Here is a 25,268-nt window from a genome sequence, read left to right as displayed (position 1 = left end):
AATAAAATCCATAAAACAATCTGAGTAGGTGAGTGATGTCTCATCCTGCAAATTGTTTTCCAAATAAAATCAGATTAGTGAAAATCAGCTCCTGCTTTAAAGAATTTAGTCTATTATCCACAGGATTATGATGGGCAGAAGGAGGCAGATTCAGAGATACAGTTAAGTGAACATTGTTTTAAAGATTAATTAGGGATAATCTTGAGTCCCCAGGAGGGCAGTGCACTGCCATAACCTTTCATGCCACTGTGTGAAGCCTGACTTTTTACAAAATGTCACTTTTCTTACCTCCAAGTCTCGAAGAAGCCAAGTCTTACTGAAGCCAGTCCCTTTGCTACACTTCTTCACTAGAAGTTTGAGCAAGCCAGACTGAAGAAAGGCAGACTGGATCTCCTTAAAGCCATGAATCTGCACACACAGACACACACACAAATAAATAACTAAAAAAGGAACAATGCATCACAGTGCTTGTGAGGCCTTGTCACACAGCCTTGGGTGCATTTCCTGCCCAGATGAATTACACTGGGAATCTTTTCCTTTCATTTACCTAAATAAAAATCCCCACTGCAAATCCCTTAAGGGTATCATCTGTGACGTGCAGAGTGGTAACTGAGAATCTGTTTTGATCTGACACTCAAAAAAAAAAGAGAGGAAAAAAAAAAGAAAAATTTCCTCTTCAAATACTTCAGGAGTGAGAAAATTGAGCCTCACTCCATAAAACCTCTAGGAATTTCTTCCTGAGCTCTCCTGAATGGCTGGCCCCCACAGAGGAGAAGCAAAACAACTTCCAGCTCAGACTCACAAAAGCTATTTAAAGCCCAGCAACATTTCCAATCCCCTACAGACAGGGAATAAAGGATCCAGCTGTGACAGCAATGCCCTTGTGGTGATTCCCCAGTGGGCTCAGTCAATACCCAAGCTCCTGCAGCACAGGGTAGAACATGAATTTTTATTTCTCTACCATATTCTGTGTCAGGTACCTTCAGAGTTCTGTACAGCCCCTTCAGAGCCAGGGACAAGACCCAAGTTGTTTCCACTGCCTCAGCATAGCTGCTGTCCATGCTGGTCTGCAGGAGGTGGGTGGAGATGAGGACAAAGTGCTGCAGGTACTGCCTCAGCTGGGTCTGGGAATCACTGCCCTCCTGCCCACACTTCTGAATCAACTGATAGTCTTTCACTACAAGAGAGAAAAAACCATAATTCACTTGGTTCACATCAAAATGTTGTGGAGTCATCTCTTAAGGCAGAGACATCCTTCCATCAATTATGTTCTAATAAAGGTCTTAGACAAAAATTATCTCAGATTCCCTGAACAGTATTTCATTTTTCAGTACAAGTTAAAAATCCCCAGGTCACTTCTGGCCACAGCACATATTTGCACATTAGCAGCACAGCATGCAAAGTAGCTCATGTTGTATTTTACAGTTAAAAGGGGGAAAATTCTGACCTGTAATTGATGTGATGAAATAAATATTGCTGATATTACTGTTTAAAATGTCAAGAGTTAAACAAAAAGAAAAGCTTTTATATTCAAATCTTCCTTGAATATCAAAAAGTGGTTTAGTCTGTTGATTTTTCCAAATGTCCTAAGATTTGACTACTGAAGTTGAGTAGAAGACAACCTTTGCTTTATTAACTTCACTATATTAGGTCATACAAAGAGAAAAGCCCTTGCTCCTAAAAACCCAACTGATTTGTCATATAAAAATATATATCAAATCTATATCAAATGTTAAATATACATTAAATATTAAATGTAAAGTATACTTTAATATATTATATATATTAAATATGATGTGTTATATATTGAATGTATAAATAAATAAATAAATAAATAAATATATACACATATATATAAATATATATATAAAATGTTTCACTTGGTCTGAAACTTTAGGGATATCCAAACTGGTTTTAAATTAGCAATTGTTCTAAAACATTAAGCACAGGTTTGTAAAGGATAAGACACAAGCACTACACAAATCTTGAAACAACTGCTTCATCTTCGCCAAAAGTCTGTTTCTGAGATTTCTCAATCAACAGAAAGGTCTCAACAGCTTTCTAAATCCTTTTCTGAATAAAGACAATTGAAATAATTACTGCAGAAGCTTCACAATTTGGCAGTGACCTGCAAGCAGAATTTGGTAAGCTATGAGCAGAAAGTCAGGCAACTTACTAATAATGGAATTCAAACTCTGCAGACTGCACAGTGGTCTAGTTAACATTTGCTTTTAACAAACTGTAAGGAAATACTCTGTGATTCTCTGATAAAACAAAAATGTCACAGAACCTGTTTTTCTCTTTCTGGTTTTGATGTCTACAACCACTGCCTTGTTTTTCTCAGTGAAGTGCTTCAGGATGATCACATTGTGAGGCTCATTAGCATTGTCCATGTACACAGAACGAGTGCCCATACACAGCACCTGAAACAGCAGCAGAACTTCAGTGAGCATTTGGAACACTTAATTACAGATACACAGCCATGTCCTGTATTGGTTACATTTGCTGATTCTTGCTATTGTATTTTTTAGCTGAACCACTATTTATAAGCAGCATCCAAAGAAATGCCAGGCAAAACCAGCTCATTATTCCTCATTAGATCAACGTTAATTGTGCACAAGTGGAAAGATGTGAACTCTGACACACATCTGTCACTGTCATATTTTCTGGAAAATCCCCTTGCCCAGGATTCTTCTCCTGGGAAGCTGAGAAGCCTCAGAGAAAAAGGGAAACAATATTATCTCATTTGCTTCTCCTGTGTTTTGCTGCTTTTGGGATGTGTTTGGAGACTGTTTATCCAACACGAGAATTGCTTTGACTTAATGACCAAACAGGGCCAAGCTGTGTCAGACTCTGAGGAGAGAACCACGAGTTTTCATTATCTTGTTAAGCCTTCTGTAAGTATCCTTTCTCTATTCTTTAGTCTAGTTTTAGTATAGCATTCTTTAATATAATATAACATCCTAAAATAATAAATTAGCCTTCTGAGATTCATTCCTTCCTGCCACGGGGCACCCCAGCAAATACCACACACATCAGGTTTTGAGAGTTTATAAAGGCTGTCTCCAATTGATGGCATCTGTAGTATTTAGAGATACCTAAAAGCTTTAACCACTTACCTCAGGAAAGCCAACCAGCACTAACAAAGTGAAGATGTTGGTGTGCTTTAGCTGGAAGGGCAGCTGCTTAATGCAGTGGTCAGTGAAGGCAGCAATGACGTGGTGCCACTGTGCAGAGGAGTTCAGGGCCCGGAGGATGTCTGCCATGGAGCTCGCCCAGTCCAGCCCCACACGGCTGCAAAGCAAGAGCAGGCTGCTTTAGCAGGGCTGACTGCAGACTCTCCTCCTCCAGACAGCCCATCACTGGTAATCTGCCACAGCTGCAGCTTCCCAATTGTCACAGAACTGTTTTTTCAACTACTCAAAGCTTTCATGCCAGCTGACACATGAATTCTGCTTTGTTTTCTATAGAGCATAAATCTTATTCTGCTTTTTGAGAGGGTCCACAGTCCCACATCAAAGTGTGCCTGATCATTGCCACTGTTAACTCTGAATTTTAGTTTAGAACTCAGAAGTTTCTGTTTGCATGGCAGCAAGAGGTGTATTTCCCATGTATGTAACCACCTGCTCACTCTCTGGATCACACAAAAAACCTGCAGGGACTGGTCTCTTACACTTAAGCTAGTTTTTGAGAAAAATCCTTTCCCTCAGCTTATGCTCTGGATATTCTTAAATTTTGTGTGCTTTTCATAAATTTAAAAATTATGAAAATAATTTCATATGCTTTTCTATTTGTTTATGAACCCTGCCTGTAAAACACAGCTACAAAAAAAAAAAAAAAAAAAAAAAAAAAGGGTCATATTTAACAGGCCTGACATTAATCTCAGAATGCTTGAGAACTTTCTCTGGATCTTCCAAATCTGTCCCTCCCTGCTGTTTCCAGTGCAATTTTACTATAAGAAACCTCTCTCAAGTACTCTTACATAGAAGGGCCAGATCCAGGAGTCAGCACTGGTGACACACCCTCCTCCTTTCCCAGGTTACACAAGAGATTTGGAACAATGGGAGAGAATGAATGTCACACAAAAAGTAAAGGACTGCATTTTTGGCTTTTCTTGTAGTTTCCAAACCTCACTTCCTCCTCCCTGACATGCTGTGTAGGTAAGCACAGGAAATCAGGCCACTCTTCAGCAGCCAGCCTTCTTCTGGAGAGAAATTAAAATTCCCACTGCCACAAAGGCTGCAGATGCTAAGCCCCTTCCATGACCAGGGTACAGGTTTAATTACCTTTCTATTAAAAAGCCCCTATGAACAAGACATACATGAAAAAAAATTACTGTTCAGCAGAGATTAACTGATTGGGTAAAGGTAAGAAGCACCTGTCTAAACACACAGCTCCCAGACTGAACAGAAGATGAGTTGTCTTCCATCCTTCTGGCACTGTAGACCCATCTCCTGGTACAAACAAATTATGTTTGGCTGAAAGGATTTTAGTCACAGCAGCATCCACTTCTGCAGGCATAAGCCTGAGGATTAACTGGCCCAGGAGTCCCAAGGTTAAATGGTAAGTTTCATTCAGGTGGCCAGCATTTGAGATTACAACATGAAACATCAGTGGAAGTATTTGTTCCAGGTTGATCAGAGACATTGTGGAGCCCTGTGGAGAGGGAAAAATCTCAGTGAGGCAGGGAAAGAAAACAAGATTTTTAGTCAAAGTCAGCACATGCAGAATCTTCTGTTCTGAAGGTCTTTCAAATGGGACAGAAGGAATGAGAAACTACATTCCTACTTGGGTTATTGGCCTGTTAGTGTGACCTGACATGAGAAGCTAAACTGAAGATTTAAACTCTGCTAAACACTTAAGACTGTACTTCACAGACACATTAAAATTCCCTTCCCTCTCCCCCCACCCAGGAACAAGCCCTTACATTCCTTAGTGCTGCCAATGTCTGAAGATATTCTAATTCACATTTCAGAACATGTCAACAACATGGGTCCATAGCCCACATTTAATTCCAGTGAATTTTATTCATCTTATTTGTGCACATAGAAAAAAACCCAGATGGAAGTAAAAAGAACTAACTGATTTGAAAGGTGGTAACATAGCTGCCAGCAGCCCCAAAATCCTCTTCTGAGAGCATTCAGCAAAAACTTGTTCCTGGCTAGGTATTAAAACCTTCTCTGTTGGTTTTGGGGTTGAATCCTCTGAGACAGAGTCACCTGCTTTGTAAATAAAAAAAATAAGAAAATCCCCTAAGTGACATTAAAAATAAAAGAAATAAGTGATAGCTTAATTTTTATAATCCAAATCTAAAAATAAATAGAAATTATAAAAAAGAATTATTACAATTTGAAAAAAAAGTCTTATAAAAGTGTATGGAAACAGAAGGTAAAGAAATTTATAGCATCTAGTAAAACATATATAGGACAGTGCTAGACAGATCCATTTAACTTTCAAAATTCTTACAATCCCAATCTTTAACAGGATAAGACACTTATTTTCTGCTTCCAAGTGCATCAGAACACACAAGTGTTGTGTTAGACCAAGAAGGACTGTTATCTCCATACATGGATAAATACTTGTGGCAATCAACTCTGATTTCCAGACTCCTTTAAACAGACTGCAAGGCATTTGTTCAAAGCAATGTCTGGCAGGTTTTCACAAAGCAGACACAGACATTTGAAAATATGCACAACTGGATTAGGAATAAAAAGGACAACTGTTTGTTTGCAGATGAGTAGATATTTCTCAGGGAAAATGAGAAATGATGTTTTACCTGTTGCAGGAACGTTGCCATCCACAGACAAGTCTGACTCTTGTCTCACAACAGCTTTCTTTGCAGAGACAGCTTTGATTTCAGTTTCTTGTTTTCCTACTTTATCTTCTGCAGGAGACTGGATTTCCTTGTGAGTATCTCCTTTCCCCTAAAAATAAAACAGAAGTACTAAAAGATTAAAACAAAATGTAATACCTGCAGGAACAAGCATGGAAAGAATTCAGTCATCTGCACTTGACAAACATTTTTCTTTGAGTATCAAAACCTTCTACTGAAGAATTTCTTGATGCATTCATGTCTTAAGTTTCCATACAATTAAATTACGTTCTTTTATTTTGCTCATATCTTCCTGCATAAAATTATTACACTGTAATGGTTCTAAACACTGTATAAAACTGTGCTAACAACCAGGGGAAATGACAGCCCTTTCACAAAGAAGATATGTCCCTCTCCTGCAACACTTTTGTGAAAATCAGTTCAGAACAAGAAGTTTTTGATCAGCCAGACTGAATGAAAAAAACAACTGTCCCCTTTCCCCCCAATTTTTACCTACCAGTGAAATCATTACTATCCCTTATTTCAGTCCCACATGCAGAACAGGGTGTTTAAGGACCTGAAGATGTTTAATATCAGACCACAAGTGTGATATCAGGGGTTCTGGAGATAACAGCTACTTACACTGCGACGCACCAAAGAGCCTGGGCTGCGTTTCTCATCTCTTCCCTTCCCTGCTCTATCCCCAGGATGACTTTTTGGAGCACTGTCTGTGGGAGGACTGCCTGAAACAGTGTCATTCTCTGAGATGGACTCATCTTCTGGTAACATGCAGAGGAGAGCTAAATTCTTCAGTCCTGGGAGCGAAAGAAGTTATGAAAGTTATTTAGCTGTTGAGTGGCAAGACAGACAAAAAGCAGAACTTAAACACTTTAAAAGAGAACTGCAAACTTCTCACACAATTCTTTTGAACATTAACTTTATCAAAAACATATTTTCTATCAAGCTCATATAATTATGTAGTTCCATTGAATACTAATGATGGACAGATGGTGACATCTTCCACATCAAAGAGGCCATTGGGGTAGAGATCTTAATTTAAGAAAACAGTAGAGTGTAAATTATGAATAGCAAATGACATTTGTCTTATTTTTCAATCTTTTGACCACTTCCACACCAGAACTGCATATTGTAAACAGATTAATTAATGAGTAACAGATTAATTAGTGGTGGAGGTATTTCAGTTGTATTAGAGCTGCTCCCAAAAACTACCAGCAAACTTATTTAAATTTTAGTCTAAAACTTTTGATATATTCAAAATAGGTCCCTATTGTACAACCCTATTTTCTGTGGTAGGTTTTTGTTCACAGAAACCCCCATTTCCAGACAAACAAACACCATTGCCAGAAATTTATACCACACAGTTTAAAATCTCTTCCCATGAAATGCAGAAAAAAAAACTTTTTCCACCAAGTTATTTGCTGTCCTTCAGCTGTCAGTGATACATTACTAAAAGAACATGAAGCTGCATTGACTGATCCCTTTACAACAGCTAAGATGGAAAAAAAAACAACTAGAGACTTGCCAAGTTGTGTCCAATGTTTATGTTAGCATAAAATTAGTTTTCTCAAGCACTCTATTTTCCATGTTCCAACGACCCTGAACGACACTTGTTCTACATTTGCCTTCTACATAAACAGTTATTCTCAGTGAAGTACACAGTAGCTTCCCCTTTCCTTTGGAAACTTTCAAGGCAGTTACACAGACATTTGTGACACTTGTAGAAAGCATTGTTCAGAGCACGAGGAGCTGACTCACCTTTTCCGTGCTGCGCTTTCATCAGGCAGTCCCCAATGAGCTGAATGCACTGATGCTGCAGCACTCTGGCATGACTGAGGACCTGGGGATCCAGTTTCTCTCCTTCTACTTCCTCCCCATTTGCCAGATCTGCACTGTAGAGGGTCAGGGCAGCAAAGAGCAGCCAGGAGTAGTTGTGGACGTAGGGCTGGATGAGGCGCTGGCGGTCGCTGATGCGGATGGTCACCATGGGGTACACCGTGATGCTGTGGGTGGGCAGGTGGCTGCAAGGACAAGGGACACATTTAGGAATGCAGCTTTTGGTCTTCTGCTAACCAACATAGTCAGTCAGTCAGTCAACACAAAACACCTTCAGAGGAAAACACTTAAAACCCAACACATTCCAGAGGTTCAAACTGTGGACCTGGTTTTTATGACCTCTGGTGTCAAGCACTGAAAATTGTTGCTTTCCACAGCAGGGATTGTCTCTTCTATCCTGTCATACAGGACTGGTAACTCCTTCTGCAGCTTTCCTAACCACATCCAAAAAACAATTGCTACCAAGTGACTTCACAGGCTGGGGCAGGTTTCCAGACATTTTTGCCAAACTGGTCCTATCTTTGTTTCCCCAAAGGACACCAAGGAGATGTTCTGATGTCAGACACAGCTTTATAGGAAGCACCATGAGAATGATTGTATTTAGCTACTAAATACTGTTTTTCTGCCACAGGGGGAAAGCATATCACATTTTTAATACCTGTCAGAGTATTTCTTTGCATGATAGCATCCATAGCAAAGGTCAAAGTCATCACAAACGTTGCAGTTCATTCTCCGACCTATGATAACTCCTTGGCAGTGATCACAGGCATATTCCATATTCACCATTTCATGGTCATCCTCATGTCCTTCAGGTTTAACTCCACCTGGAAAGAAAGACTTCCCTGTAAATCTTTTTGACAAAGGACCTTTCCTAATCTCAAGTTCACATTCATACCAGGGAAAGAACAGTTAAACATTTGTAAGGAACCCAGGAGAAAAGTGTTTGACTTTATTTTGTGTCTAATTGTCCTGGGTTGCAAGATGTGAGTGTGGGTGTGTAATTTATTCCCATCTGTCAGAGCTGGGGCAGTTCTCTGCTGTTCATGGAGCAGTTTTCTTTATCTCTCCCACAGCCCATCCTCCCTCCAGGAGATCTCTGCTGTCCATGGCCACTGAGTGTCCCTGCAGGGCTGATCAAATTCCATCATCCCATGGGGAGATGCTCCGCCCAGGGGAGGAGCCAAGCATTCCTACCTGGATCCAATCTGAGCTTGGGAACAGCACAGCAGCCTTTGGCCACTGCATTCCCAGAGGAGCAGCTTTCTCCTGCCCTGCATTCCCAGAGGAGAGCAGGCCCATCTCCAGCAGCCCTGGAGCTGCAGAGGAAAACTCCCCCCTTGTGCAGGATCCCTGCTCCAGCAGAACCACAGCTGGCACTGCAGGAGGGCTGAGCCCCCCTGGGATGGGACTGTGCCACCACCCTGAGCCCCCCTGGGATGGGACTGTGCCACCACCCTGAGCCACCCTGGGATGGGACTGTGCCACCACCCTGAGACACCCTGGGATGGGACTGTGCCACCACCCTGAGACACCCTGGGATGGGACTGTGCCACCTCCCTGACACACAGGGTGTCAGATCTATTCTGACTCTGTCAGGGCTGTTTTGTATTACTGCATTTTTCTATTTTTATTTTCTTCCCTACTAAAGAGCTGTTATTCCTACTCCCATATCTCTGCCTGAGAGCCCTTTAATTTCAAAATTCCAACAATTCAGAGGGAGGGCATTTACAATTTCCATTTCAAGGCAGGCTCCTGCCTTCCTTAGCAGACACCTGCCTTTTCCAACCAAGACAATAATTTCCAAGATACTGTTTTGCCTTCAAATGGAGGGGTTTGAGGGGTCATTTGGTGGTTCTTACCAAGGAAACAGGTTTTGCACAGATCCATGTCGTTGCACTGCAGACAGCGGTAGCGATGCCACGGCGCGATTTCATCACAGCCATCACAGGAAATGTCTACGTTTAACAGGTCACAGTAACGAGCAACAAACATGTGCATCTACAGCAATAAACCAAAACAACTGACTTGAGGATTATTTTCTGACTTTGAGAAAGCTTCAGACATGAAGCAGAACATTTTCCCAGCCAAAAATGAATCGGGATATTTTAATCATTTCACATTCTTGAAAGTCTACAGAGATCCAGCTAATAAAAAATTATAATAAACCAGATTCTTTTCTGCCCTTTAGGCTTTTAAAGGTCTCTTATTTATCCCTTCTGCAGGTAAATATACAAAACATGAGGTCACCTTTCTCTGCTTCTCTGGGTCAGCTTGAGCTATCTTTTCATACCAGGTCTCAAACATTACATCCTGACATTCATCCATCCATTCACAGTTTTGCTTGTAGTCTGCAATTTCATCTTCTTCACTCCACTGACTAAAAGAAAAGCAAGCTTAAAATTAAGTTTGAATGCTATCAGGCTTCCCTTTAATAAAGCTTTACTTTTTAATGAAGAACAAAGTGCTATGGCATGCTAATAAAAACAGAATTGTGAGAAATCCCATTCACTCAGTTAATAAATGACCATACAGACATTTGCTTCTTGCTTCTGTGACATGTTCTTAAAAATATATGGGGACCATAATGCAAAAAATCAGAAAAATCTACTCTGATAGAACAGCTTTTGCTATCAGATCAGATGTTTTAAATTTTTCTGGCCTTCACATTTGCTCATGTGCAAGTACAACTATTATAAAATTGCCACATGAAGGTGTTAGAAGCATTTGACATTCATCAAGGCCATAAAGAGTATTATATACCTCCTGCTACACTGCTAAACAAGCAAAGTGTTCCAGTAGTAACCAGGTTAAACATTACATTCCAATCGTTTTTGCAAAAACTACTGAAATACTAAAACTTCAACATTGAAATATTGAAATTTTTTTGCTGAATACAACAAAAAAAAAAATTGAAATACTTCAGATAAGCCCTTGGCTACTGACCAGAATTATGCCATACTTGTTAATAGTACCCTTACTGCTTGTTCCAGCACGAAGTTCAGGAACCCTCCTGGGTCAAATGGAATCAGTATTTAGCAGCATGTGAAAGCTGCATTCCTCCTGACTCACCAAATGACACTGTCATGGATACTGATGTTCTCCTGTGATGTTGTCATGAGGAGATGGGGCAGCTGGATCTCAACAAAGAAGGAAAGATCACTGGGCTCCCAGCTCATATCCAGGAGGTGCAGGAGAGCTGTCTGCACACAGGATAAGGCAGGAAGCAAAGACCTAAATAAAAACAAAAGACATTAACATGACAGCTCTAAAGCTGACCTAAAGCTGAAAGACCTAGAGTTGAAACTGTGTGTGGAGAGGAAGGGTAGAAAAACCCCTACACCCTGATTTTCAGGCTTTCCTATGCATTAAAGTAACTCTGGCAGGAACTCAGGTTTACCAAAGTATTCAACTTACACAATTTAGCAAGTACAGACTATGGAATTTGAAAGAAAGACAGTTTTCCTTCTGGATTCAGTTAAGATCAAGCCAATGGTGTTGTCTGAGCATTAGCAAGAGGGTTTGTCTCTTCTGTACAGTACAACACTTTATTGGCATTTGCAGGAATTTCTTCTGTTTGAAACCTTTTTGACATTTTCACTTGAAACTGAACAAAGGACTTGAAAGTTACTGTCAGAGAGACTGCCATTATAGCCATTAAATTCTCATTTCTCTCGGACACCTGGCTATAAATCCTCCAAATTCTAACCAGAGTGATGCCAAAACATGAGTTTTAACAATAAAGCATGGCTGCAGAATTGCCATGTTTCTTGTGGTATTACCCTTGCCCAAGTATTCCATGATAAATTTGCTATCTCTAGTATTTTACTACAGAGACACACTGCAGAATTGTAACTACAAAATGCAGTGAGTCAAGTTTTTAACACTAGTAAGTTTTTGTGCTTTCCTTTTTTCCTTTAGTAATAAAAAGCCAACTTGGCATTTTTGATCACAAGATCAAGGCTACTCATTTAGTACTGTAAATAATGGAAAGTGCAAACAAAATTAATGAAGGCATTAAATGATAAATAACAAATTACAAAGGAGGAGGTGTGGAGGAATGAAAAAAAAAATCACATAAATAAAGTAAACAATGTACTGTACCTGTCATTAATTGTACTGAATCCCTTCACAGAATTTACCAGGAACAAAACAAGCTGGTAGTAGGACTCTCTAATCTCTTTGTGTAGCTCAGCACCACAGCCTTCCAAGTTTCCAAAGTAGCTGCAAATTAAAGAGTTATTTTAGTAGCCTAGTATTCATTGTGATATTTTAGGTAGCATGATTTGTGCAAATTTTTCAAACAGGCCCTTTTTTACCCCTCTCCACAAGTGGGAAGGATGTTAGTTTTATTTAAAAATGCAGTCTAGAAGTTTCAAACAAAAATGAAAGAATCCTGTACCAGGAATCAGATGTGAAGAAATGGAGCAGGCAAAGAGAATATTCTTATAGCACCAAGAAGAGAACATTCCTTTAAATTAAACAGTTGCTTTATGAAAATCTAATCAAGATCTTAAAGGAAATCAGTGCATTGCAAGATGACCACAGAAAGCTCCTGACAAGTGAGAAGCCAAGAGACAGAATTGTGACAGCACTGGCCAGACACAACATAGAAATCAGAGCTAAACATGTTCATGGCATGAACAGCTGTGCAACTAAGTCCCACTTGAAAATAATTATTAATTTTTGTTTGGTTTTTTTTTTTTAAATGAAGAACACAAGATATGCCTACTAGCCTGAAAACTAACCTCAAGTCATATTTTTATCATCCACATGCATTAAAAAGCAAAACTTTCTACTCTTGTCATACATGCTGGAGGAACACAAGAACTAAGACAGTCAATCACATGGCTGAGATTTGCCTAAATAATTACTTACTTTGTAAAATCTTTCTGACAGGCTAGAAGTTCTAGGAGAAAAAGTACACAGGGTGGGTGAAAGCAGTGTGGCTGCCCAAGAGAGTCCAGGCACTGGCGGATGGTCTTGAGCACTTCCAAAATACTCTGCCCTTGGGATTTTCTCAAAGCAAGAACCTTTAAAACACTGAAAACAAAAAATATCAGTGAAAACTTCAAAATCCTGTGCTTAAAACAACTGAAATAAAAGAACCATTCAAGAAGTGCTTGACACAATTGCTTTGTATGTGAACTTCCAGCTGTATTTCAGTGTATTAGTTGGAGCAAGTAATAAAGCTTCAAACAGAATCCAGCTCTTCCTGCACCACTCCATGTCCTAGAGCCCAGAACAGACAAGCTGAGAATTGGAAATCTCTCTTTTGATTTATGTTTTCACAATACCAGGTAATTTAATGAGAGATGCAACTTGTCTCTATTTGGTACCAGGATTGGTAATAGTGATATACCATGGCTTTGCTTTTGCAGACAAAAAGCAAAATGCCTCAGCAAACACATCTAAGGAAGCAAGACAATAAATTGCCAAGTGACTGCTTTTTTACATTCTGTTCTATGTGATAGAAGCAAATGAAATTAAATAGTACTCTCTGAGTCCCTACATCCTTGTGAATAACTGAAGTTTGATACATGAGTCTGACAACTGTTTGTATACAAAATATTCTGCCATATTATCTTGCTGCTAAAATATTTTATTCCACCTGAAGAGGTGTGAAGACAAGCTTCTATATATTATCAGTTATAACATTCTCAATTTGCTTACCTTTCATGTGAAAGTGATTGATCCTTAATAAAGTCTAAAATGCTCTTCAAAATAGGGTATTTTTCCTTCACAGTAGGCACAGCTCTTGGCTCTTCCATTGACCTGAAGGACAGCAGCCTCAGTCTCCCACGGCCCAGCTGAGACTTGCGGGTAGGAGTGGAAGGAGGAGATGACACATCTTCTTGCTGTGAAACTGTATTCTCAACAGGCTTACTATGAAAAGCAGATGCAGCTTCTGCTGGGTGGAGGTCTGGAATTTGTTTAACTTTCAGATCAGACTGTGATGCTTGAGCCCCCTCTTTTGAAACAGGGTGAATTCCTGCACTGGACGACACCGACGGGGCTGCCTGGAAGTCCATGTCCACAGCAGATCCTTGTCTTTGGCATTGATCACTCACAAACTGCTGGGGATCATCCATGTCTTGGGCTTCCAAACTCTCTGAGGCAGAATCTTTTGTCTTTGCTCTTATGGGCAAAAAGTTCAGTAACAAAAGGCTCTTCTGCACACAGAGTTTTGCTGCAGCATAAAGATTAGAAGAGTTAAAATCACAACAATAAAACATCAAATCTGCTGTCTTATGCTTAGGAAGAAAGTGATTTATCTTATTTCTTCTCAGTTGAGACAGCTAGAAAATACTGGTTTTCTTGTTTTATTGATCATGATGCTATGGGTTGCTTAAGTTCAGATTTCCAAATGCTAAATCTGAATAATCACACTGAACCATGTGAAGTACAGAAGTCAGTGAGAACACATTTTGTTCTAATAACAATCAGCTGCTGTTCTAACATCAGTTAAATGTGGTAAGAAGTATCTACAAAAACAGATAAATGTAAGTTCAGAACCAAATGACCTGAGTAAAAGGTCACTCTCTGCAGAACTTTCTGTTTTCTGCAAAGAATAGCAGAACACAATCCCAGATAATTAATCCAATGTACACTAGGTTATCTCTTAAGGTAAGAAAAACTAACCCCAGTTGCTAACTTACCTTTCACAGCAAATATAATGCCTTCAGGTTTATAATGCTTCCCTAAGCTACCTGGAATGCTCACACATACATGGCAACACTCACCAAGAGTTTCTGGGTTCACCTCACTTGCTTCTGTGTTCTGCTTCTCCTCAGCATCATTTCCCCTCCCCATCAGGGCTTTCTGTTTCATTTCCAACTGCAGACAGGACGTTAACATAGTTAAAATATGACTCTCTGTGGGCCTCTATATAACAAGGCAGGATGAAGACTCTAATGATTGAAAGGAATTTAATCCCAGGAATAGATGACTGTAGTTACTATTCCCAATTTTGCAGAGCAAACCACCCAAGAGCCTAAAGGAGCAGCACCTGAACTGTCAGAGCAGTAACAGCCTCACCCTGAGCTGCTCAAGCTTTGTAGGCTGAGACCATTCCCTGTCTTTGATGTGCACCAGTCCTCCAAGGAAAAGAAGGTTTCTCATTTACCCTCAGCACTCAGGAAAATACAGACACCTAAAGTCCTCCAAAAATATGTCACCCCCCCAGCAAGCTCTGTCAGATGCAAACATCACCTGCCATGCAATGGGTAAAGGCAATTACTCTTTTAAAACATGCATCTGCACCCATTGTAACTCTAGGACATGAGCCTGCCAGGAACTTGGGCAGAAAAGAGGAGGAAGAAAGTCACAAGGCAATGGATTGATGTCTATGATACTTCTTTCTGTGATATACCTCAAAAGAACTCCAACTGCAATGTAAGAATCTTTCTAATTTACAACATAAGTTCTTGCTGAAACATAACACAAATTTAATTGATTTTCAGGCAAATTCAGTCCTAACTACCCATGATGACACATCTGGGGCTGAAGAAAGGAAAGGAGTGTAAGGATGCAATTAAACATTTAAGTCCAAAGTTTTGAAGTTAACATACATTCTTTCCAAGTGAAAAGAGTTGATGGAGAATAACTGAAGGAAAAACTGTTCCACCCTACTCCTTAACATTGCATTGTAAAGTACTGTAAATTACATTAATAGAGACCCTCCTGAGTGTTCTTACCATCCATATTCTAATGGAATCAGCCAGGGAATATACTTGTGCAAACTCATCACTCAAAGGCACCTTGCCTCCACTGTTGACTGGAAATGAAAGAAAGAAGAGAGTCCTGTTTATTTACAGCTCCATTTTTATACAACTGCTAAACTAAAATTATGCTACAGCCTCCCCTTCATCTCTTAGTCAATAGCTGGAATTATACCTGTAAGAAAAATAGAGAATAAACCTGCCAACTTTCATATGTCCTAAACACACAAACTGCACCTTGACTGATTTATTTACAGAGTTAATTTACGAGTATCTTTCTCATCTCTTCCCAAAATTGATGCCTGAAGTCATGGAAAATAAAATCCTCCCCATGCATGCAATAACACTGATGCAAACATCAGAAAAATCAACAAATGCTTAGCAGTAACTTAAAGCTCTATAGATGTAATTGTTTTCTCTGCTGTTTTACACTATGAATTTCTGGAATGGACTTTGAAGACCATTAAAAACTTGACAAATCAGTTTTTATTCAAACTGCTCTGACAATGACTATGGAGAAAAAGACATTCTTATTCAGTCTCTTTTTCATTCTCCCTTTCTAATTTTTCTCCTGTATTCTTTTCAGCATCCCTTCTCCAAATTTCCCACAGCACAGGTGAACATGAGTCCTGAAATTAGCCTGCCCCAGCAGGACCAGCAGATGAAGTCACTGACAGAACAGTGGGATGGATTTCTCAAACACTCATTAATATTTGTCCAGTTTTTCAATGTCACTCAGAAAATTAGCTCAATTGTCAGACACAGACAAAATGACTAAAGGCAGTAACCACATTAGTCATCAGATCAGTCTTTGTGTCAGTCATTTTTACTCATAACTTCACAGCTCAAAAAATAGCTCAATCATTCTATGAAAATGTAAAATGTTTAGTGTCAAAATTATGACAAAAAGTGAAAACCTAAAATGAAATCCTTCAAAACCAAGTAACATCTTATTATCCAATACTTCAAACATATCAATAAATTTAATGGAAGGATGCTGTAAGTCAAAAAGTTGTTCATTTTACCTACTGAAAAATACATAAATGGTATTACAATGGCCAGTAAGTTAATAGCAAAACATTATCTTCTATTGGAAAAAAAAAAAAAATTCTGCGGATGGCAGAGCTGATTTCCACAGAATGGTATTTTGGGAGATAATTCACACCTCCTCCAACCCCAACAGTTAATAACAGAAGTTGCTGCTGGCTTTTTAGAAAAGGTACAATGTAGAAAATGATCCAAGAACCTCTAATAACTGGAGCCACACTGTTCTGAATTAAAGCCCCAGAGGACATCACTATCCTCTTTAGGTACAGCTCTACAGAATAAGAACTTCTGATGATTATTATTTTGCCAGTGCCCTGAAGACAAAAATATATGTTGATAAAAAAACAAACACACTAGAGAGAAAGCTTACCTAGTCTGCCTAAATGATACCTTTCTACAGAACATCTTCTTTAAATTGCCCCACTGAACTGATTTTTAAATGTTATAAACTCAGCTGTAAGAGAGCCTTTCACAAACTGTAAGTCTTCATTATTAAGATAATCTAATAATATTAGAGTTACCATATTTTTGAAGCTTCTCAAATAAATCTGGAGTGAGATACACCAAAGCAGCAAATGTTGAGTTCACAGCTTGATCAACAGTAGGACCAGCAACTATATCTGTCTTTGGGGTCTGTTTTTTACATGCCTGTGTAAGTCCTTTGAAAAGTTCAGATTTTTGCCCACTGAAGTCCTGGGCAGGATCTGATTTTGCAAAGTCGATAAGAAATTTACGGCAGACGTCGTGGGGAGAGCTCCGAGCCTGCAGAGAAAGGTACAAGACATCAGCTGCAGGACTGCCTGAGAGAAAACACAGTGCAATCCTAAGCCAACCTGCAGTTTATCCACTGCACCTGAGCAAAGTGACCAACAAAACACATCCCTGCACAAGGTGGGGAGTGAAGGAGATGATCTTCTAAAGTCTCTCCTGTCACTGTCTTATTTCCTGGAAAAATCACTTCACCAGGATTTCTTCTCCTGGGAAGCTGAGAAGCCTCAGAGAAAAAGGAAAACAATATTATCTCATTTGCTTCTCCTGTGTTCTGCTGCCTTGGAAGGTGGTTGGAGATTGTTTATCCAACATGTGACTTAATGACCAATCTCCATCCAGCTGTGTCAGGACTCTAGGAGGAGTCCTGAGTTTTCATTATTTTCTTGTTAAGCCTTCTGTAAGTATCCTTTCTCTATTCTTCAGTATAGCTTAGTACAGCATTCTTTTATATAACATAATATCATAAAATAATAAATTAGCCTTCTAAGAACATGGAGTCAGATTCACCATTTCCTTCCTGCCACAGGGGCCCCTGAAAATACCACACTCTCCAAACCATTTTGTGATCCCATGAAAATGGAAACTAATAAAGGGCACAGAACAACAGTTTCTTTCCCCTCAGTATTTGAATCCAACAGCGCAAACAACCCAAGGTTAGCCCAGCAGTGTGTGCTTAAGGGCATTCCAACTCCATAGAGCCACTGAAGCTGTGTGATCCACAGGGATTTCATGCCAAGGGAACACAAGCAGGGGGGGAGTGGGTACCTCGTTTTTGTCTTGGTGCTTGGCACTGTTTTGCCTGGCTCCTGGGAGTGCCTCAGGACACAGCTGATGCCTGAAGACAGGTTTCCACAGAGGGGAATTAAGAACCGAGGTTACTTTCAAAGGAGGCAAGTCTGCTTCACTACCTAATTCTGCAAGACATTCAGAACAGACCATTCAGTTACTAAATAATTTTCTTCATTTTTACAGATTAATGAAAATAATAAACATTAAGCATCCAGTAGGGGAAAAAAAAACTGACAACAAACTCCCAATAAAAATTAATGCAAATAGACTGAACAAGTAATTTAACAATGTTCTCTATTTTTCTAGCATGGTGCAGAAAACTAATGTACCCTGTCATTAATGGCAGCATCTTATAGTGGCAATCAATATCTTATAGTGAAGGACTTTAAATCAAACATTTTCACTGTATAACTACAGCAATTTTCTTATTTAGAAGAGTTTAAAAACTATCTCTCCTACTAAGCACCTAATTTGTTATATATAAACATGCTTATATTAAAAAAGGAAGAAAATATTCTAAAACACTTCAACTAGTTCCCTGAATTCACAGGTAAATAGCTGTCTAATTTTCCAAGGTAAATATGGACCACCTGATTGGAGCAAGAACTCTTTGGCCTTATTTAATTTCCCCTAAGTGGTGGATGGATTCAGATTTAGGAAGCTAGAAAGAAGCATTCTTGCTTTTAAATTAAACAATGAACATTTTTTAAAAAAATTATTTATTAAAATTTAATTTACTTATCTTCAATGCCAAAATCTTAAGTGTACTTAACTACTGGAACTAGCTAAACTTAATTTTAACTTCAAATTTCATTCAATACCAAATGCTCATGTGAAACTTGGAATCATTTGTATCCTAAGCCCTGTTAATTTTTCAGTTTGCTGGCTCCATATTCACACTCCCAATGTGGGTGAATGACAGCACCAGGGGACAATTTTAAATGGAAAAAAAAAAAATAATGAACATACTACTTCATAAATGTAATTTAGCTTAGTAGGATTACTTCCACGTGTCCAAGTCTTCCACGGGCTTGCAACACTGCAAGTCTGCCATGGGCTTGGAACTTGGAACACTGCAAGCCATCCATGGGCTTGGAACACACCAAGCCTTCCATGGGTTTGAACACAGCAAGCCTTCCATGGGCTTGGAACACACCAAGCCTTCCCATGGGCTTGGAACACACCAAGCCTTCCCATGGGTTTGGAACACACCAAGCCTTCCATGGGTTTGAACACACCAAGCCTTCCATGGGCTTGGAACACACCAAGCCTTCCATGGGCTTAGAACACACCAAGTCTTCCATGGGCTTGGAACACACCAAGCCTTTCCATGGGCTTGGAACACACCAAGCCTTTCCATGGGCTTGGAACACACCAAGCCTTTCCATGGGTTTGAACACACCAAGCCTTCCCATGGGCTTGGAACACACCAAGCCTGCCACAGGCTTGGAACACACCAAGCCTTCCCATGGGCTTGGAACACACCAAGCCTGCCACAGGCTTGGAACACACCAATCCTTCCATGGGCTTGGAACACACCAAGCCTTCCATGGGCTTGAAATACACCAAGTCTTTCCATGGGCTTGGAACACACCAAGCCTTCCATGGGTTTGAACACACCAAGCCTTCCCATGGGCTTGGAACACACCAAGCCTTCCCATGGGTTTGGAACACACCAAGCCTTCCATGGGCTTGGAACACACCAAGCCTTCCATGGGCTTGGAACACACCAGGCCTTCCCATGGGCTTGGAACACACCAAGTCTTCTTGGAACACACCAAGCCTGCCATGGGTTTGGAACACACCAAGCCTGCCATGGGCTTGGAACACACCAAGCCTTCCATGGGCTTGGAACACACCAAGCCTTCCATGGGCTTGGAACACACCAAGCCTTTCCATGGGCTTGGAACACACCAAGCCTGCCATGGGCTTGGAACACACCAAGCCTTCCATGGGCTTGGAACACACCAAGCCTTCCATGGGCTTGGAACACACCAAGCCTGCCATGGGCTTGGAACACACCAAGTCTTCTTGGAACACACCAAGCCTGCCATGGGCTTGGAACACACCAAGTCTTCTTGGAACACACCAAGCCTTCCATGGGCTTGGAACACACCAAGTCTTCTTGGAACACACCAAGCCTTCCATGGGCTTGGAACACACCAAGCTTTCCATGGGCTTGGAACACACCAAGCCTTCCATGGGCTTGCAACACACCCAGCTTTCCATGGGCTTGGAACACACCAAGTCTTCTTGGAACACACCAAGCCCTCCACATTCACATGCAGGAAATACACAAGGAACTCCATTTTCACGGGGGATTCTCAACACCAAGCCCCTGTAGCTCCCCTGGGCAGGGATGGAGCAGTGGGAGGCACTCACCTCGCAGGGATTTGAGGGCCATGCTCCGGGAAGCCAAGCGCCCCATCAGCCTGGAGACAAGCAGCTGTAAATCCAAGCCCCAAGACACGGCAACGTCTGGGAGGCCGTAAGCAGTGACGGAAAACTTGTAGCCCCACTCATTATTGCTGCTGTCAGAGTGAAAGAGAAACTGCAGCCGTGGGCCAGCCTTAAAGGTCACTTTCTACAGAGCAACAAAACAGTCATTTTGCCAAATGTACATGACAGGAAAACGTTTCAGGGTAATGAATTCCCTTCAGCAACTCTGGGGTTTCAGTTCTATCTTCTGGCCATAACAGATCTAATTTCCCCCACCATCTCAATGAGAAACCCACAGTGCTAAGCAGGTAAAATTTCTATTCAAGAGCTTAATATGCAATTTTGTATTTAAAGTCACAACACCAGAAGAGCAGCATCCCATTTGAGGACAGAGCACAGCCTCAGAAAGGACCACACTTGTCTTATGATACAAAAACTTGCAAGGGCAGAGCAAGCTTTACCCCAGTATTATTGGCAGTTAAACATGATTATTCCTTTTCACTTTAACTGATTGTTCTCTTGATAACAGGAGCAAAGAGGGATTCTTTACTTATTCACTCCTTTTTTTGCAGCATTTCAGATTTTCTTCCCCATATACTGCCCCCCACCTAAGGAACCTAATAAACACACCCATGCACAAAATCACACATCCTTTTACATAACAGGTTTCCACAGGAATCATAAGGACTTCCTAAGACTGGCTAAATAATCTGGTTCATCATTTTAAAGGTGCTCACCTTAGGCCATTTCTCAGTGCCAACCTTTGTATCGTAACGAGTTTTTGCCCCTCTGGCATCAGTAAACTCCAGGTAATCATACCTGTGAAAATTGCAATTCATTACTTCCAAGTTTACTCTTTAAGTTTTGGGGGAGAATGGTTTTGCTTCTGGATTTTCACAAGTGCTGTATAAGTGCACTCTGTCACTTCTTTCTGAACTACACCTTCATGTGACTGCTAAGGAATTTATTTCATGTTTCAATGCAGAAGTCCCAGCAAACACAGATCTGCCATCCTGCAGTGCTTTGGAATTGATAATGGATGCCAAATCTAACATCTGGCAAATGCTTTAACTAAGCAGCAGCCTGATGTGTTACCAAGAGAATGAGGGCAAAATAAATAGCACAAGCACAAACTGTGGTGGGCACAACATTATAATCAAACAGACCAAGGCCAAAGGAACCAAAATTCATATGAACAGCATGTCTGTAAATTTGCCAGGAGAGATAGCTTTCAGCACAAGGTCATTCAAAAATACACATTGTGCACTGTTCTGGAAAATGAAGAAATTGAAATGGCATGGGTGGAGTGCACATTGAAACATGGATTGCCCCCTCTGCAAACAGACACTGGAATTTAACACAGCACAAGATTAAATTACCTCCTTTCAGTTTCACATTTTTCATCAAATTCCACCTCAAAGTAAGTTGCCCCATGACACAGGAAGACTGAGACCTCATGGCAATTATTTTCATAGTTATGAGGTGATTCCATTGTCCAGGTTCTCAATACTACAGGCTGCTCCTGCTGCCAGCTTTCCATGTCTGTCTGTAAAACAAAAATGCATTCTTAGATAAAAATGTAAAAAAACCCCAAATTTCCACACTAGATTCTCGTGTCTATACTATTAAGTTGCCAGATGTGCCTGCAAATGGCATTTAAAAGGCTACAGCATTGATTTACACAGAAATTAGCTCTAAAGACATCCTTGGTAATCATAAGGAAGCACTCCCAAAGCAAAGCCCACCCAGTCCACTGGAGGAGGAGACTGACTCCCCCACAAGTGACTCCAAGTCTCCAGACATGACAAAGAGGAGACACTGGATGACTAATGCAGATTTAAACATCTGTGCTACAGACACACAGATTTATTTGCATCACCACAAGCAGTGAAGCCAAAAATGTTAAGCATACACTATTTTAAATTTGTTTTCCTCTTCACCCACAGAACCCCCTCCTTCCTAACTACCTTCCAGGCCCTCATTCCAGCTGCAGTTTCTGACCACTCTGCCATATCAGTAGATATGTTTCTCATTCTTCACTCAACATTTCATTACACATCCTACACTTTCAGAAGCTTTCTAGTTCTTTTCCAATGCTCACTAATAGAATCACCTGAGTTTTCTTTCTTGCAATTTTGCTTTTGTTTCAGAATGTTTAATAGTGCCTGTGTCCTTAGTTACCTTATGAGGTTCACTACAAAGGCTTTTCAGTGGTTCTATCAAAGTGCTGAATCCCTGTAGCAGAGTACAGTAGGGAATGTCTAAAGTGCAAAAATCCAACAAGAAGATGACCTAGGAGCAAGCACAGGTGTCATGAAATGGCAGACCCACAGCCATGCCTCCCAGGAACAGGATAAAATCCCACAGGTCACTTACCAGCTGACGAGTTGCCATAGCAAAGACAGAGCTACTTATTTTTTCAACTATTGTTTTGCCACTATATTGAGATAAGAGTGACTGCAAAATTGTTCTGATATTTGACAGGAACTGGCCCACATCTGAAGAGAAAAAAAAAAAAAGAATCCTTAATAGCTACCTTAAGGATTTGCTCCCACAATTCATTAGGTGCATGGTGATGTGCACAAGGACAAACACAGCAGGAAAGGATCTGCTGCCCCAAGGCTGCAACACCCAACACTTCAGAGAAGTTTTCTGTGATACTTCTATTGTGGAAACAAGTCATGCTTATCAACAACATCACTGAAGAAATGGGTGATGAGTAATTTCATCCAACACTCCAAGATTGTTTCAACAACCTCCACGTATCCAGCAGTCTCCATACACTGCTAAGAAATGCAGCTGAACTAACAAGTGAGGGTAGGAATTTTTAACTACAGCCTTACTCCATCTTTAAATGTAATACAGGAACACAGCAAATTTATTTGTATACAAATAACATAAATATGATGTAATTTTACATAAAATTACACCTTTTGTTAAGTATTTGGCCCAATTAACTCAACACTGAGCTGCAGCATTATAAAAATCTAACAATCCCCCCACAAAAAAACCCAACAAAACCTCTTAGATGTACCCAGCTTAACCAACTTCTTGCTATTACAAGCACCCAAGAAAGCACATATAACCACCCAGGAGTTTACCAAAATATGGGATGCAATGAAATTAAAATGTTCAAGTGAAAGCCTGTAACTATTTGTTGTTTGGGTTTTTTTTCAGTATTTGGCCCCCAAAACTTACTGAAATGCTTCCTGAAGATTCTCCAAATGTAAGAGTATCAGTACAGCTAAAACTCCAAGTTGCTTAATATGCCTACTAATTATTTCCTAGAGAGATTAAAACTGCTATGACAGTTCTGAGTATGCTTCAGGCGACCTTTGGTGATGCCTAATTACACTGCAATTTGAAAAATCACATTTTAAAGTGTCCTGTATTGCCCCATATTTAATTCTGTATTCAATCCCAGCACTTACAATTTTTAAGTATTTCTACTGCAAGATCCTTGGCTGAATTATCAGTGCCTTTAAGCTGCAGATAGCACCAGGAAAGGAGGCTGCCCTGAACAGACCAGAATAAGGAAGACAAGACTGTGCCACTCTCCTGCTGTGCAACATCCAGCATCATCATTTCACACTGAAAAATAAGGAACATTCATGAATGTAATGGAGCTCCTCTGCTGCAGCATGACACACAGCATGCACCAAGTAAACTGGGATGGACACAATCATCCCACTCAGCCCAGAAAAAGATGAAATGCAAATGACAAGCAGTATGTAACACCCTGTAGCAAGTGATGGGCTTTGTTTTGATATATCACAACTTTAAATAGGAACTGCTACATATGAGTCACTTGATGTTCTCAGCACAGTTTTCCTGCATATGTAAATAACCCTCCTCCATTTCCACCTCCCTTAGTGACATGCCCAATCCCAGCCTCTCAAAATGGAATGATTCCTTCTGGATCCCAGGGTCTGTCCATAGAGTCTTTTCAATGCTATGGAAAAACACCACATCTTACATTGTTCATGCTGGAAAAATATTATTCATTTCCTACTCTACTATTATGAAATGTTAATGCTTAAAGGAAAACACTCAACTGACTGGAAAAGCTAATCCTACAGACTTGCACAGCCATGAACAGTTGTGTCCAGGACAGGAAAGCTGTTCCTCAGTATCCATGGAAGCAGCCTGTGTTTGAGTGCCTACAAAGCTCATGGCAAAGGAGCAGGAGCAAAGCCAGTTACCTCTCTTGCTGCCACAAGCAGAAGGGTGTCCATGACTGACAACACTTCACTTATGTCAAAATTTGCAGAAACTCCTTTCTCTGGTAATAGTAAGAGTCCACCTGGATCTTGATCACTACAAAACAAAGATATTCTTACTAACCAACAACAAGGAGTTCCAAACAGTTCCAAACCAGAAATTTAGTAGTTTTTGTGCCAGATCTGTAGAGATCCTGTTGTATAATTACAATGAAAATCAAAAGTTTGTGTTCTGATGACTCCAGACTAATTAAATCAATACCAACCATCAGCACTGACAAACAATTACTCAAAAAATTGGAAGACAGCCTAGGAGAAGCCTAAGAGCAATATATTGTGATTTCAGCACCAACCTTGGCCAGTGTTTTATAGAGCTATTCAGCTAATTAAAATATTGATTGGTAGCATGTCCTTTCTAAACAACATTAGTTGATTACTTCAGAGAATCATTGTTCAGGGAAGTAACATTTCTAAAAAGGATGAAATAGAAACTTATTAACAAATGTGGGGTATCACACAAATATTTTCAATTTCAGGACCCCTCACCTGAAGTGGGTACACAAGGATCTGAAGGCAAGATGTACAGATTGCTTATGTTCTTGCTCTGTGATGTTTTTC

At 40.2% G+C, this 25,268-nt stretch overlaps 1 protein-coding gene across 4 annotated transcripts in view; it reads right to left on the bottom strand.

The window, feature by feature from the left end:
- Nucleotides 1–25,268, bottom strand: part of ZZEF1 (zinc finger ZZ-type and EF-hand domain containing 1) — a 59,441-nt gene that overhangs the window by 13,975 nt on the left and 20,198 nt on the right. Inside the window, exons 17-44 of one of the 4 annotated variants that reach the window (XM_059866214.1) lie at nucleotides 25,197–25,267; nucleotides 24,633–24,747; nucleotides 23,862–24,021; nucleotides 22,807–22,928; nucleotides 22,612–22,722; nucleotides 21,810–21,976; nucleotides 21,168–21,249; nucleotides 20,374–20,575; nucleotides 17,968–18,116; nucleotides 16,953–17,193; nucleotides 15,361–15,440; nucleotides 14,407–14,500; nucleotides 13,337–13,853; nucleotides 12,542–12,706; nucleotides 11,768–11,887; nucleotides 10,736–10,897; nucleotides 9,914–10,043; nucleotides 9,526–9,664; nucleotides 8,325–8,490; nucleotides 7,589–7,851; nucleotides 6,467–6,627; nucleotides 5,777–5,924; nucleotides 5,083–5,222; nucleotides 4,379–4,656; nucleotides 3,120–3,294; nucleotides 2,291–2,423; nucleotides 981–1,177; nucleotides 289–408 (exon numbers count right to left, since the gene is read on the bottom strand). In XM_059866214.1, coding sequence (XP_059722197.1) covers nucleotides 289–408; nucleotides 981–1,177; nucleotides 2,291–2,423; nucleotides 3,120–3,294; nucleotides 4,379–4,656; nucleotides 5,083–5,222; nucleotides 5,777–5,924; nucleotides 6,467–6,627; nucleotides 7,589–7,851; nucleotides 8,325–8,490; nucleotides 9,526–9,664; nucleotides 9,914–10,043; nucleotides 10,736–10,897; nucleotides 11,768–11,887; nucleotides 12,542–12,706; nucleotides 13,337–13,853; nucleotides 14,407–14,500; nucleotides 15,361–15,440; nucleotides 16,953–17,193; nucleotides 17,968–18,116; nucleotides 20,374–20,575; nucleotides 21,168–21,249; nucleotides 21,810–21,976; nucleotides 22,612–22,722; nucleotides 22,807–22,928; nucleotides 23,862–24,021; nucleotides 24,633–24,747; nucleotides 25,197–25,267 — 4,608 coding nt within the window. Of the gene's footprint in view, nucleotides 1–288; nucleotides 409–980; nucleotides 1,178–2,290; nucleotides 2,424–3,119; nucleotides 3,295–4,378; nucleotides 4,657–5,082; nucleotides 5,223–5,776; nucleotides 5,925–6,454; nucleotides 6,628–7,588; nucleotides 7,852–8,324; nucleotides 8,491–9,525; nucleotides 9,665–9,913; nucleotides 10,044–10,735; nucleotides 10,898–11,767; nucleotides 11,888–12,541; nucleotides 12,707–13,336; nucleotides 13,854–14,406; nucleotides 14,501–15,360; nucleotides 15,441–16,952; nucleotides 17,194–17,967; nucleotides 18,117–20,373; nucleotides 20,576–21,167; nucleotides 21,250–21,809; nucleotides 21,977–22,611; nucleotides 22,723–22,806; nucleotides 22,929–23,861; nucleotides 24,022–24,632; nucleotides 24,748–25,196; nucleotide 25,268 lie in introns of all 4 variants that reach the window. The other 3 variants (XM_059866212.1, XM_059866213.1, XM_059866215.1) reach the window with 3 other exon arrangements.

This window comes from Haemorhous mexicanus, chromosome 22 (assembly GCF_027477595.1).
Source record: "Haemorhous mexicanus isolate bHaeMex1 chromosome 22, bHaeMex1.pri, whole genome shotgun sequence".
Classification (NCBI taxonomy): Eukaryota; Metazoa; Chordata; class Aves; order Passeriformes; family Fringillidae; genus Haemorhous; species Haemorhous mexicanus.
The sequence above is the reverse complement of the archived record's forward strand: the minus strand, read 5'-3'. Positions and strand labels throughout refer to the sequence as shown.